The following is a 15,958-nucleotide window of genomic DNA, read 5'->3' as shown; positions in this document are numbered from 1 at the left end:
TGCTTTTGATGGGCGCTTTAATATCCCATGAGGCCACGGGAGAGGATTTATCAATGGAGGTGAAGCGACGAACTTACTTTTTTTAATGGTCGCACAGTAGGCTACTTATACATAATAAGTGCCTACTCAAGAGACTATGTGATTTCAGACACATCCTTTGTGTATATCCTTCTAGTTTCCTTTGTCGCTTGTCTAGCTTTATTTGATGTAAATCTCTGTCGGTGAGTTTCGTGTTCACTACCAGTTCTGTCTGTCTTGCGCTTGGTTCACGTCTTGTAAATAAACTGCAGGGTTTGCACCTTCAACTCACATTCATCATTTGTTATCATAACAATAAAAATCATCATGTTTCATAGAAAAAGATTGAACAGTGCCAGTCTATGGTCCTGACCAGGTCAGAATGACTTACCACTGACTATTTTTATGGTGTCGCCAATGTTGCTCATTTTTCTGATGATTTTTGTGCTGTCACACTTGCTGTTTCGGTTCAAGCTTTCGCTGGTGCCTGAGCTTCTGCTTTGGATGAAATTTGCTTCATAACGTCCAGCGTGTTCAGTTGTGATGTCCCTGATGATCAGAGATCCGGTCTGATAGTCCACCTCTACTATATCTCTGAATCTCCCGCCTTCTCCATCATACAGACAACTAGTTTTGGCCTCTCCGTTGATCAGAGCTATGAGAGTGTCGTTAAAATACCACAGCATCTTGTCACGTTGTTGTTTGGTAACACCAGTGTATAGAGTAACAGAATCTCCCTCCATCAATGATACTGTCATTACTTCATCACCAAACACACCTGAGGACACAAATAAACAATTAGGCTGTGTATATTTAAAGTCGTGTTCTGATTGGTTGAGTTCTACAGGATGTCCAGGAGATGACATTAGATAACAAGCCTGCAACCTTTAGCCAAAAAAGCGTAACAGCGAATGCTAATGCTGGTTATGGAAGCTAAGTTGGGTAGCGGCTAATGCTAACGCAGGGAAGAAGAGCAGAGGCCATTTTTTATGAATGGATGTCAATAGAGAAGAGGCTTCAATACACTAAATAAACACCTAATTGTGAGGAAAAAACATTATCATTTAAGAAATCGACAGCCTGTTCTAATCTTCAACATGTTTTAAAAAGGTTATTTTATAAGGGAAGGCAGAGAAGGTAATGTCACACTCTTAAAACTACATTTCGTGACACAATAACAGTAGTTTTTTAAAATACGAGGGTTTTCTCCTCTGCTATTGACGCTTGCTGGTTGGTGCGAGATGCATTCTGGGATACCTGGCTTGTTTTAAGTCCGCACAAGTCACCTCTCGATGCATCCTGTGTAACAGGGGCGGATCAAGAACACATCCGGGGATTTGAACTGGACTTGGCTAGATGTGAACAGTACTTGGGCAGCGACTGATGACGTTTCACAAGAACACACAAGTACAGACAAGAACGCATATTGAGAAACGGTGTGGTGAAGAATCCGTATCATATCATTCGTTCAGTCGGTTTTTTATTTAATATTGAAAGTAGAAAAACGAAAAAAAAAAAAACTTTTCTCTGATTTGTCAGGCGAAGATCAAACTGTTCTGTCATTAGTTCTTCCTCACCAGAATAAGAGTCCTCCGCTGCTGCAGTTGTGCGTATTCTTAACTCGTTTATTGTAACTACATTTCATCTTTTCTCATCAAACAACCAGACTAACGAATGATTCGACACAACCCATACCGGGGAAGAGCATAGACAGGGCTTTCTTCTGTCGAACCATTCGTTAGTCGTTGACATAAGACAAACATATGGGGAAAAACATATAACAGATCTTTCATTTTACAGAGTTAAACATTAAATTCTACAAACTATTTTTTCAATATAAGAGATGTTTTTTATGCACTTCTTATATCTAGTGATTGAATTCAATGGGACAAATAATATTTTAAGATCTTTACAAAAAAAATTAAAAAATAAAGGAGGGTGTTATAGACATTACTTTAGCTTTATAGGAAACTTCCAAATAAGAATTATTAATTCGAATGTGTTATCAATTATATCTGAGCCAGTATTGTTCAAGTAGAAGATCATAGCCTCATCTATTCAGATTAACGCCCACAGAAGTGCCTTTGTAGCCTATGGCCCTGTCCCAAATGACGCACTTCATGTGGACTTTCGGTCTCGTGGACTTAAAATGCGCGTGCTCGCTGAGTCTACGAGTCCGTAGACCGTCCCATTCATCATTTTACCGCTCTGAAGTGTGCTCAGCAGCGCCCCCTTTGTACCCTTGAAGCGGTCTTCCGCGAAGCCCGCATAGATGCAGGCTTCACGCACTTTAACTACCCAGAAATCCTTGCGAATTTGCGAAAGGCCAATCAGACAACGAATGGGAGGAGCTTTCGCTCACGTTAACATGAGAAGAACATATTTAAGTGTAAATATCATTATGGTTTTTATGACCTATGCATACATTTTACCAGTTGTTACCTACAGTTTATACAAATATGGTGGTTGATGTCTCAAACATAAATATATATTTATATTTAATATAAACATAAATAGTGCACTGAATAATAGGCTACAATCACATTATGATTCATTAAATAAATATAACCGAATGTCAGGGCTTTACTGAATCATATGTAAATGTAGAAATATAATATTTAAACAACAACCGGACAGTCTTCCTATTTCCGGCGTGGCGATCGAGTCTGTCCCAAAAATACCTCTCAATGCGCCCTCGTGGACTCGCGCCAAGGGCCCTATAGGTCTGCACTACATGACGTCACCAAAGTGTGGACTCTGAGGAAGTCCACAAGTCCGGAGTGTGCCATTTGGGACAGGGCCAGTAATGCGTTGACGTATTTCTACTGAAACAGGAAGCTGAGATATTAAAGGGCTCTTCCGCCTTATAGCCTCACAGACTGCGACTCTGCGAGTCGTATTTGACAGCACCATAACAACAACAATATGTCGAGTTACAGATAACCAATAAGGCATTAGTGCTGACATTAGCGAACTGTTTCTGTGTCGACACAGAAGACAGAACTAAGCGGAGCTTAGTTGTGTTGTAACGATAAAGTTGCAACCCAGAGGCAAAACAAGAAGACATTTATAAAAAAAATAGGCTACAGGCACAGAACAGTGTTGTATGTAGACACAAACGTAACCACACACTCATTCGATCATGAGTGATTGAGGCATTCTTTTTTTAAGAGTTTAGATGCTTTATATTGAAAAAGTATACTTAATGCACCTTTAAACAAAACACCCTTGAACTAGAAAAACCTTCAATGGACAAAAAAAAAAAAACTTAGGCTACACGTATTAAACGAGTGGAACGTGTAATCAATTAAAACAGAATACTATAGCTAATGGAGAGTTCATGTGAAATTAAACTTCGCTGAAAAGAAAACAGAAACTAAAGTAATTTAAGTGACTTACCGTGAACAAGTAACATAGACAGAGTGAACACAAAATATAATCCCATAACATAGGCTACTCGTAAGTCGTAACAGGTACCGTGATGAATCAAATAATCTATTCAGATGTTTTTACTTCCTTTAGTCTACTCCGTCTTTTTCACGACGAATCCAAATTTCACGCAAGATTGTTTTTTTAAACTAAAGGTAGGCAATAGGCTAGAGGGAAACAGAAACACACACAACTGAAAAAAAATAAAATAAACAAAAATAAAAATAAACAAACAACAAGTAGTCTACAATTATTATACGTAGGCTACTGGTTGCGATGCTTCAATTATCTGTATAATGAAAGGAATGAGCATGAATAGGCTAAGTCTCGCCTATAGGCGGGGCAATGTGTCTTCAAGCAAAACTAGTCCACTAATAATTTAAAATATAGATCTATGGCATTTTGACCAGTCATGATTATTTTTTACTCCTTTACAACTTTTGGTCAGTCAGGGTCAGGGACGCTAGAACAGTTTAAACAGTGAAGAATCGCCTAGTGTATTCAGTATGACACCGAGGAAGTGTATAGCCTACATCTACCAAGACCACAACATTAGCGCACTATTTCCAGTGACGGAGCTTGTATCGTTTTTCAGAAAATCACGTGATGGCGAAAGAGAAGGTTCACTTTCTGTTGTTCCGTCGGATCTTTACACCATAAAGCTGGCACAGTCTGGCTGGTTGAATGTATAATCTGAGATCCCCATTATATTTTTGACTAGTCAATTAAAAGCACGGCTACCATTTTAACCCATTACTTTAAACAGGCTGACTATTGTTTTAATTCTAAAACTATAAACGTAGCCTACCGTTAACCTTGATTTATGACTTAATTCTAGTTAAAATACGGACATTGTGGCCATGCATGCAGCAAAGAACACTCGAAAGAGAGAGAGGAAGCTTGCCGAGATAAGTTCACGATCGAGTTCACTGTCACCCAGTCATTGCTTTTATGCGCTCGAAATGATGATTGACAGGACTGAATGATTAGGCTCCTCCCCGAACCTATGCTTAGAACTTCATAACATGAGAACTGTACAAACTTAATCTATTGTAATGAATTAGGATGACATCCATGGAGTAACTTTAGCTTGTAAATGTGGGTGAAGATGTATTTACTGTAAACATATGCATTTACAGACAAACAGTCCAAGCAACTTACATTTTTCAGTTCATGCATTCTTTACATGAATGTCTTGCTATAGAAAGCATTATGTAGCCTAAATTCAGCTTCAGCGAGAAAGACAAAGCATGATCACAAGCAATGTTTAGAACTAATTACAAGGTAAACAAATCACCCAAACATTTTCATTAATTAAAAAAAAAAAATCTAATAAAAACAGATCCATAGAAAACCACAGCGCATGTTTTTTCTTCTAGCTCAGAGAATGAACACAATTCAGTGAATGTGACACCAGCAGCTCAGTTTGTGTCAAAGTGAAACTTCTGTGGTCTAAAGAAATGCAGTTGGACCTGATGAGAAAACCTGTTGTTAGGCACATGATGTGTGTGTCAGTTGTTTGTGGGTAAAGAGTGTCTTTATTTCCTCTCCTGTTAATAAGAACTCACCATCAGACTTCCTTTTCTCAAAAACAGCTTTAGCTAAAACATGCGGATGTTTGAGAAACAGTCCAAGACACAGATAATACACGTCACACATCTCTCATGGACTCATGTTTCACAGAGGCTGAGCATTATAAATGAAGATACATATTTATTGCAAGATATTTTTGGTGTGTGTATACACACACACACATACAGCCTCAAAAATAAAGACTGCATAAGAAATAAAAGATGATACTTATGATAATTTTAATAACTGCCTGGATGTTATATTAAGTGAGTCTTAATAAATGCTATATTGAGACAGTTATATCTAGTGCGTGGTCTCTGATAGGTGGTCCTGATGGGGGAGGATCCACACACACACACACACACACACACTATATTAAAATCACACTTCTGTCAGAGATTTACATTATAATGTTACATTGCTCAATGAAAATGGTTCATGTTGGCGTTTTGTTCAGCTTGTGTTTGTGGCGACGGTTTGGTAGGTGTTTTTTTTATATCATTGTTTTACTGATTTAGTTCATGCTTTGCTTTTCATACAGGGTAATATGATGGATTTGCATTCGTTATTTCCAGATAAAAGACACTCTAAAATAGATAAAATACTGTAAGATCTCGTTTGGATTTCGGTCATTCGTCACAGATCATCACATTATACACAGATTCAATCAGAAACACATACTCTTCATATCTGAATATCCCTGTAAAATATTTTGAGCAAAGATACACCTAGATTTATAATCTTGGGGCAGAACAATCTTCTAAATTGTTATTTCTGTAGTGCAACATCAGTAAACAAATAATTCATAATATCTATACAAAGGCAATGAGTTGTGTACTGTATAAATATTGTTTCCCTTAATGGTGCTTTTCTCTTTAATCACCAGTTATTCCCATTCATTTCCATTCGGTCTGTTGATTTTTCTTTTTCTATACATTTTTTGTCTGTGATATTCCTGTTTGTTTTTCCTTTCACTTTGAAATATTGAATTACTGATACAAACAAAAATTTTGCTTTAATCTGTGACTCTGTTCTCCAGGAGTGTTTGCTGGCACAGATGCAGTGAAGTCAGTGTCAGTGACGGAGGGAGATTCAGTCTCTCTAAACTCTGGTGTCACTGAAATGATGGATGAAGATCTGATTTACTGGAGGTTTGGAGATGAAAACACTTCAATAGCAGAAATAAGTGTAATGGAAATGAGAGTCACTGTATATGAAGATGTTCTTGATGGGAGATTCAGAGACAGACTGAAGCTGGACGATCAAACTGGATCTCTGACCGTCACACACACCACAACTGAACATGCTGGAGTTTATCAACTAGAGATGATCAGAAATCTGAGCAAGAGTTTCAATCTCACTGTCTATTGTGAGTTTAATATTTGTTTATTTTATTTGTTATAGCTTTAAAGTATAGATGTGTCCTAAATATTAAGTCTTTACAGTGTGATTTTTCTCATGTTTCTCAGCTCGTCTGCCTGTTCCTGTCATCATCAGTAACTCTTCACAATGTTCTTCATCATCATCATCATCATGTTCACTGGTGTGTTCATCAGTGTTGAGTGTGTGTGATGCGACTCTCTCCTGGTACGCAGGAATCAGTGTGTTGTCCAGCATCAGTGTGTGTGATCTCAGCATCAGTCTCTCTCTACCTCTGGAGGTGGAATATCAGGATAAAAACACCTACAGCTGTGTGCTGAACAATCCCATCAGCAACCAGACCACACATCTGGACATCCACACACTCTGCCACACATGTGCAGGTACAGCAGGTATGATGTTAATATTCACATTCTTTCACTGAATTAATTTGTTGATTGTATTGAGATTGATAACTTAAGATGCCAGACATTATGAATGAGTTTATGTCATCATCATTTACTCATGCCTTTCTAATCAGGTTTGATGTTTTCTTCTGTAGAGCACAAAAGCAGATTGTGCAGATATTTTTTTGGATTTCTTTTATTTTTATTTAATTTTGAGCTAGTTTTATGTTTTATAATTCTTCTTCTTCTGCTGGCAACCATTGTAATAGTTGCATTACCGCCACCTTCTGCTCTGGAGTGTGGAACAGAGTTTTATATTCTATTGTCTCCCTAAAAAAATCAAAGAATGCTTTACTATTTATTTCACTTGACCATTTTATGAAAACCTTAACATTTAATTCTAGAATTCCATTTTTCTTCATTTATTCTATCATATTGTTCCTTTTTTTGTTCATACTACATTCAAGAATCGCATGAGGTATTGTTTCCTCAACGTGACATTGCTCACATAACCCATCTGGATGTTTCCCTGTTATTTTAAGTGTTCTAAATAGGAATGCCCTAACATTATTCTATTATAAATAACGTCTTCTTTTGCTAATGTATCCACATCCTCATTTCCCTTTACTCATGTGTGCTGGAACCCAGATCAATCTGACTATGATATCATTTTGAACAATTATTGGATGAATTTGTAATATACTGAATAGAATATCTTGGTGACTCTTTAAGACTGAAACTGAGTCAGAACAAATGAAAACATTGCAGGTTTATGTTCCTCTACCCACTACAATGCCAACAGCATTGCCATCATTTCTACAGTATAGACTCTTGATGTTCGCTTTATTCCACTGATTTCCACTTTCTAGAATTAAAAAAGCAGCCCCAGTTGTCTGACGCTCTGGATCTTTTGAGCGTCTGTATAATATTTCTATATGCTGGTGATATTGGGCTCTAACATATACTGAAAATGCTGATGACAAATCTACTTCTCTTTCTGCTTTTTTAACCTGCAACAGATGCAGATCTACTTGACATAAACATGGCTCATATTCAGGAATTAAAACTGTTAAGATCATCTTGATAATATTAACTTCCATTTCTTTTTATGTTTTATGATTGCTCAATTGTTTTGTTTTTCAGAAGTCCACGCCCCCTGTTGTGATTCTGTTGAAGCTGTGCTGCGATTGGTCGTCACTGCGCTGATGGGCGTGGCTTCTGCGGGTGCTGCTGTTCTTCTGGTCAATGACGTCAGAGCTGCAAGAGGATAACAGGAAAAAACTGAACAGATGTCATAAATATTATGGCATATATTGGAGTTTTAGTCATTAAAGATAAAAATATATGTGGTCAAATTTTTTGGTGCAAACTTGCTCTCTGAATTGGATCGTAAAGGTCATTCAGGTTTTCCTGAGAGGTCATTTCCTGAATCTGGTGTATTGGGCCATCTGGTGGCCAAAACGATGGATATTTTTTTTTATATTTCATTTAATTCACCGGTCACAATAGTGACCGTATTTTTTTTTTTCATTTCTAAGGCTATAAAAATGATACTGAATGTTCACTCAATGCATTTCCAGCAGATATTGAAATAATAAAGGGTCTCAATGAAATATGTGCAGTGTCGCATGTTTACTGTAAATTTAATTGTCACATGACCAGAGCAGTGTACTTCCTCTTTGCGCCAAGAGAAGAGGATGGCAGCAAGAAAGCTCCCAAAGAAAAGGTTATTAAAGTATGTTAAAATAAAGATAGGACATATATTTTTGGTACACATCATGTTTAAGGTGTCTAGTATTGATATATGCATTTGCAATTACTCAACTTTGTTTAATGTGGTCATAGAACTCACAAACATGTCACCGGCAACAATAGTGACCGGTGGGATAACCCTTTGTATCTACATGCTAATACACATAGGCTAACTGTTCTACCTTACTTTCTGCTGCTACCTAACTTTCTACCTAATTTTACACACAGACACACAGACACACACACACACACACACACACAAGGAAGACTAGCTAGCTAGCTAATTCTGCTAGCTAATTCTGCTGCTACCTAACTTCCTATCTACTGCAACTTTCCACACACACACACACACAAGATAGCATCCCGTGGCCTCAAGATAGCATCCCGTGGCCTCAAGATAGCATCCCGTGGCCTCAAGATAGCATTCCGTGGCCTCAAGATAGCATCCCGTGGCCTCAAGATAGCATCCCGTGGCCTCAAGATAGCATTCCGTGGCCTCAAGATAGCATCCCGTGGCCTCAAGATAGCATCCCGTGGCCTCAAGATACTATCCCGTGGCCTCAAGATAGCATCCCGTGGCCTCAAGATACTATCCCGTGGCCTTAAGATAGCATCCCGTGGCCTCAAGATAGCATCCCTAGGCCTTAAGATAGCATCCCGTGGCCTCAAGATGCTATCCCGTGGCCTCAAGATGCTATCCCGTGGCCTCAAGATAGCATCCCGTGGCCTCAAGATAGCATCCCGTGGCCTCAAGAAAGCATCCCGTGGCCTCAAGATAGCACCCCGTGGCCTCAAGATAGCATCCCGTGGCCTCAAGATAGCATTCCGTGGCCTCAAGATACTATCCCGTGGCCTCAAGATAGCATCCCGTGGCCTCAAGATAGCATCCCGTGGCCTCAAGATAGCATTCCGTGGCCTCAAGATACTATCCCGTGGCCTCAAGATAGCATCCCGTGGCCTCAAGATACTATCCCGTGGCCTCAAGATAGCATCCCGTGGCCTCAAGATAGCATTCCGTGGCCTCAAGATAGCATCCCGTGGCCTCAAGATAGCATTCCGTGGCCTCAAGATAGCATCACGTGGCCTCAAGATAGCATCCCGTGGCCTCAAGATAGCATCCCGTGGCCTCAAGATAGCATTCCGTGGCCTCAAGATACTATCCCGTGGCCTTAAGATAGCATCCCGTGGCCTCAAGATGCTATCCCGTGGCCTCAAGATAGCATCCCTAGGCCTTAAGATAGCATCCCGTGGCCTCAAGATTCTATCCCGTGGCCTCAAGATGCTATCCCGTGGCCTCAAGATAGCATCCCGTGGCCTCAAGATAGCATCCCGTGGCCTCAAGAAAGCATCCCGTAGCCTCAAGATAGCACCCCGTGGCCTCAAGATAGCATCCCGTGGCCTCAAGATAGCATCCCTAGGCCTCAAGATAGCATCCCGTGGCCTCAAGATAGCATCCCTAGGCCTCAAGATGCCATCCTGTGGCCTCAAGATAGCATCCCGTGGCCTCAAGATAGCATCCCGTGGCCGATACGATGTTGAGGCCACGAGATAGTTATAATTAATTTTGACAAAGTGGGACTAGGGAGGCTCCGTACACACACACACAAACACAGGTCAAATAGACCTATATTCAGTCTGTCCAATGGTTGATACAACACAGTATCCCACCGGTCACAATTGTGACCGATCATAAAACACACTTTTTCACACACTTTTCCATGAAAATTTCAAAAAATTGATTGATTGTTTCAAAGGGATACTAATGACACATGATTTGGATATTTTTGTGTCTGGGAAACATTTGGGATTAAATGGGTTAATGCCATCCGTTTTACATTCCTTTGTTAGTCACATTTTTTCAGTTATTCTTCATTTATGTTATGTTGCTTTTTTCAGTTTGTTTCATATACTGCAACTGTCACAGGTCAGGGCGGGTCAAGCCAGACTGCACCCACCCCTGAAGACCAGGAACCACCTCGAGGAACGTGTCAAGGACCAGACAGACAAGGGAATAAAATAATGACAGTTTATTTTATTATATTAAAAATGGTAAATTGGATAAGTCCTAATTAAAATCTTCTTCTTGCCGCCAGGGCAGTCCAAGCGTCTCTGGACCTCCTGGAACAGGAGGAGGGGAACGGTCGTGGCGGGCCGGGGGCTCGTTGAAGGGGGATCAGGGGAAATCCTCACGCCGTCCAGGTAGGTCACTAGGTAAGTACTCCTCTAACGGGACTCAAGAGGGGGTCGCGGTCATACAAACCCCCTTCCGACTGGAACCAGGTAGGTATGCAGATGCGGGGGCGAGCGAGTCACTGATGTTACTCCGGAGGTAGGTACTCAGGTGTGGGGGCCAGCGAGTCACTGGAACGATACAGCAAGGTAGTAACTGTTCAACAGTATACAAAACTTCCAACTGATATACCTTCTCTTTTCCTGAACAGGGCAGAGGCTTCCCATAGGGCGTGTGGAGACCACCAGGCGGGGAGGACACTTTGAGCGGAACGCTCCACTTTAGCTGTTCACCGGAACAATACAGCAAGGTATTAACTGTTCAACAGTATACAAAATATTCAGCTGCAATACCTTCTCTCTTCCTGAACAGGGCAAAGGCTTCCCATAGGGCGTGTGGAGACCACCAGGCGGGGAGGACACTTTGAGCGAAACGCTCCACTTGGCTGGGCACTGGAACAAACACAGCACGGTTCGAACAGTTCAACAATATATGAAGCACTCAGCATTAACGGAGCCGGGTCTTCTCAAAGCAGGAAGTTGGGCGCTTGTTTATCAAAACCCCTCTTTAGAGACAGCGGGTGGAAGACTGTAGGAGGAGAGTGCACGGCAGACTTATTTTACTTCTCCACACAACAATTTCACTTCACAACACAAACCGTGTGAATCGTCACTTCAGGCACTGCAATTCCAGGCCAGCACTCACCCACCGGTCTTTCTCCCACCAGATCGGATCTCGTCTTTGGCCAGGGTTTGACTTCGCTCCAGGAAAAGCAGAAGAACGGTGCAGCGATTATCACATTCGGCAAGGAGAGGACAGAAGTTGGAGACAGATCAACAATTCACTCGATGTAATAGTTCACTCGTGCCACACACTTTCCAAACTCTCAACACCACTTCAGTGTTAGTGCATATAAACAACGGATACAATACTCATCACTTGCGTCCTTCCCACTGCTGACGATATTCCTTAGGTCTTCGCTGACAAATCCTTCACTCCTTTCTTTCTCTTTCTCAGCTTCAATCTTCACCGCCCCACAGCCCAGCCTCAACAAAAAGAACAACCCGTTGACAACCACAGTATCTCACGGGAGGAGAACCCCCAAGCGGGGAGGAGAACCACGCCCTCAGTCTGCTTCCTCTCTGTTTTAAAGCCCCATGTAGCTGCGTGTCCCTCTCACAGCGCTCCCTGTAATCAATCCACACCTGCTGTCAATCGGGCAATTGGCCTTGCTGCCATGGCAACAGATTCACAGTGCATAGAATTCGCCTTTGGCTAAGCCACGCCCTAGAATGTAGATTGACCAATCACAGCGCAGCCAAGAACGAGCTCCCACAGAGGGTCCGACACTTTTTCACGGCGCTCCATTGACTTCAACGCAGGAGGCTCATATTTTTGGTCTCGGCAGGCTATTACGTCGTCGTTTTATAAAAAATATGGTTAAACGTTGTGCCGGGGGCATTTGTAACACAGATACGCGTTTCCCAGAGAGGTTGGAGGGGGATGTCCGTTTTTTCCCCTTCCCAAAACCGAAGTTAAATAGCTACTGACAAGTGTCGTCTTTGGATTAAACTGTGTGGACGTCCTCACAGTCAGCGAAACCCCCTCAAGGATCAACAAGCTCACTTTTTTGCTCTAAGATACATTTAGCTTTTAACCTTACTGTGAAGTTATAGTTAGACAGTTTTTTGCTGGTTTAGATTTATGATTTCGGTTCTCTGCCCTAATTGTTGATACGCTAGCACACGCTGCTAATAAATACAGCTTTATACTCGCGTAGTCCGTTTGCTTTGTAAATAATAACGATTATAGAAGTGAATAGAGACCTACCCAGCTTTGCATGAACAGTGTTTCTCCTGATATTGTGAGTCACAGCCTCCGTCTCCATTAGGTTATGCTGTGTTCATTTTTTGACTGTGACCGTTATGCTTTTGCCTGTATTTGGATGCCTTGTTGTTGCTCGCGTTTCACCGTATGTCTTGAATAAAGCCTTCAAACGCACACTGCAGACACTTTTGCCTACTTCTATCGGACACTTTATTTGCTGCTTTATAAAAGTTTGATAAAATTTCAGCAGGAAGAGCTGTCACAGAATAAGCCATGTTGATACCAAACCAGAGCCCAGATGAAGTTGTCGGAGGTAGCAACAGTAACTAAGGGGGGCGGGGCTTAGCCAAAGGTGAATTGGGTGTTCACTGGCAATTTCTCAATCTCGTTCTGATTTCCTCTCGTCACCCCGTGACACAACCCAGCAAATACAAATGTAAAAATATGTGTCACACCAATAAATCACTGTAGAATTTTACTGAAAACTGAATATTACCTACCAAATTGCTCTAAAGTACTATCTACTTTTTCTTCACAAAAACAGTACCGACTTTTAGGGTGTAGGTGAATTCAGATGCAGCAAAATACTTATCAGCCTGCGCCGTCTAGAGTTTCATGCCAGAACTAGGTAATGACTCACCAGTAAAATAAACACTGAATAACTTTTCTCTGTCGCTGCTGCTGATCATTATATTCTCCAGAGTGTGTGTCTCTGTGATGTGTGTGATGATCAGTGATCCAGTCTGATGATCCAGCTTCAGTCTGTCTCTGAATCTCTCATCACACTGAACATCTGTACAGATCTTACTCTGATTGATTTGAGCGATGCAAATGTCATTATAATACCATTTTATTCTGTCTTGTTGGGTTTTTACAACACCAGTGTTTAGAGTGACTGAATCTCCACCCATCACAAACACTGACATTCGGTCTGTATCAACACCAGATGCAAAAAAACAAGAAAAAAAAAGAACAGTTAATCTTTTCACTTCACATCATATTCCTGTGAAAGCGCTGGAATCATATTCAAATCATATTCAAAACATATACAATTGAGAATTTTTTTTGAGGATCCAAAATATAATTGATGACACATGCAAAGATAGTGGATAAGATTTGCACATTCACTCATCAGACAAGCCACATGATCTTATACAACTTAATGAACATCATACAACCTATATCCTGATTAATATTTTACCATCTTTTTCTATACAGTGCGTTCAGAATTAGGCACGTTGATTTTCTGATTTTCCAAGTACATTTTACCAATTCCAAACCACATTAATCTTAATAACTAGGCCTACAATTAATTTTGTATTTAATCATTTATATAATTGTTCATGAAGGCTGGAAATGATGCTTCACACTTAATTCTTCACTTTAGTACTTCATTCTTTTGCAGTTAACACGTGTATTTTCTTCTCCACCTGCATCTGTCTGGCCCTGCTGACCCAATTAGCATTTCACTTTCCAATGGTCAAGCAATTTCTAGTATTGCATTAGTATTGCACCCTTCTCATGCGCATTTAATAATTTTTGACTTTTCAGTCAAAAGGGGCTTATTATTCAGGCTTATTTTATCGGTTAAAGAAAATGTGCCTAATAATTATGCACACCTGAATATAAGGCATTTTCATTTCCAGGCTTCATGAACAATTATACATCACTTATAAATTATTAAATACAAAATTAATAGTAGTTATTAAGATTAATGTGTTTTGGAATTGGGAAAAAGTTCCTAGGAAAATAATATGATCAGCAAATCTACGTTTCTAATAATTCTGCACGCACTGTACAAATATTTGAGCACAGGCCCGGCTCCAGCTTTGAGCTGCAAGGTAGGCCAAGTGATATTCCTAGCACGCCAGAGGGGTTCTGGTATGCATTATCGTTTAATATTTTAATTTTTTTGCTCAATTTAAATACAATTTTATTTTTTTCCAAATATTTCCTCAACAGATTTTGTAAAAATGTTATAATAGTTTTTATAACTAAAGGGGGAGGTTTTGAAAGGGACTATAACACTGCTATTCTATTTTTAGAAGTACATATTTTGTTTTATGTTTCTGTTTAATTTCCTGTTCATTTTACAAAATTCTGTCACAAATTCAGCGATTTTTATTTCATGCTTTAAAGTTTAATCTCACATCAACTACACATTTATGGAAAATGATGTTCTTGTTTGGGGCAGGGATTAAAATGGTTTGTTTTCTCTCTTTTTTCCAGAATGTAAAAAAAAAAAAACACTGGAACAAACTTTTTATAAGTAAGGAATAACTGACGAAAGGCCACTGAATTTGAAAAATACACCACAGGTCGGGTGTACATTAATTTTCTAATGTTTCAATGTCCCATCATAAATTATTCCTCCTAGGTCATCACACCTCAATACATTGTTCAGATGTTTTATTTCAAGTGCATTTGTCATGTTTTTGTCATAAAAAAACAGTCTCGAGTGTAATAATTTCAAGTAGGCCTATCTCAACCCAAGCCTCCATTTCTAATTTTAAAACGTAATTTTAGAGCTATTGATATGCGGACTAATGCAGTTATTAGAGAGTGATAGATTGATTATGCATAGCCATAAGTGAATTACTGAAAATTGTGATGCAGTTTTGCAGATGCTGAACAATTTTATTTATAATGTCTAAAAGTTTGTAATTTTTTTTGCATGTCTGTACTGTATATGTGTTTTTTATGAGAAAGAGGGAGAAAGAAAGCATGATTTCTATAGTGAAATATCAGCCAAATTAAATTAACAGGTTAATAACACTTTTCCACATTGTTATCTGATTTCATGAGATCCAGGTTGTTATTTGGAGCAGCTGTGTGTGGTCGTGATGGGCCACATCTCAAGATATGATGTTTTGTTAGTTTTAGATTACATTTTTATACCGAGTCACTTAGCTAAGCATTTTCAGGAAGCCCTTTTCAATATTTTTGCCATAGTAAAAATAGGCCTATGTTTTGTCATTCACTCTCTGAAACTGCTCTAAATTGTTTGCTTCCCCACCCTGGAAATCTAGAGTTCTCGCGAGAGCACAATTTGAATTTGCTCAGCGAGTTACTCTAGTAGTAATAATGCTCATTAAAGGGGGGGTTAAATACTTAGTTTCAGTCAATCTCATGTTAATCTTGAGTACCTATAGAGTAATAGTTAGTCCTTCATATCTCCAAAAAGTCTTTAGTTTCATCATATTTATAAAATAAAAATACAGCTTTCCGATTCTATCCGGAAAAAGCCGAGGTCCTTGATTCTGGGCGTGGGCGGAGCTATAGAGTCAAGCGGGAGCATCCACAACATACAAACTGCATCCACTGTTCCAGTAACACTGGGTTCTTTGGAAAGCTGAACAAGGTA

The 15,958-nt window shown here is 39.8% G+C and overlaps 1 protein-coding gene across 4 annotated transcripts in view; it reads right to left on the bottom strand.

The window, feature by feature from the left end:
* The window catches only part of LOC306987864 (uncharacterized protein), a 45,017-nt gene that overhangs the window by 19,310 nt on the left and 9,749 nt on the right, over window positions 1-15,958 (bottom strand). For 2 of the 4 annotated variants that reach the window (XM_079592465.1, XM_079592466.1), the window contains exons 1-2: window positions 3,418-3,895; window positions 410-796 (exon numbers count right to left, since the gene is read on the bottom strand). The exons of 1 other annotated variant lie outside the window; for it this stretch is intronic. In XM_079592465.1, coding sequence (XP_079448591.1) covers window positions 410-796; window positions 3,418-3,463 — 433 coding nt within the window. In that variant the 5' untranslated portion in view covers window positions 3,464-3,895. Of the gene's footprint in view, window positions 1-409; window positions 2,816-3,417; window positions 3,896-15,958 lie in introns of those variants that run through there. One more of the 4 variants, XM_079592463.1, reaches the window with a different exon arrangement.

This window comes from Phoxinus phoxinus (genome assembly GCF_949152265.1).
Source record: "Phoxinus phoxinus genome assembly, chromosome: 20".
In the NCBI taxonomy this organism is placed as follows: domain Eukaryota; kingdom Metazoa; phylum Chordata; class Actinopteri; order Cypriniformes; family Leuciscidae; genus Phoxinus; species Phoxinus phoxinus.
The sequence above is the reverse complement of the archived record's forward strand: the minus strand, read 5'-3'. Positions and strand labels throughout refer to the sequence as shown.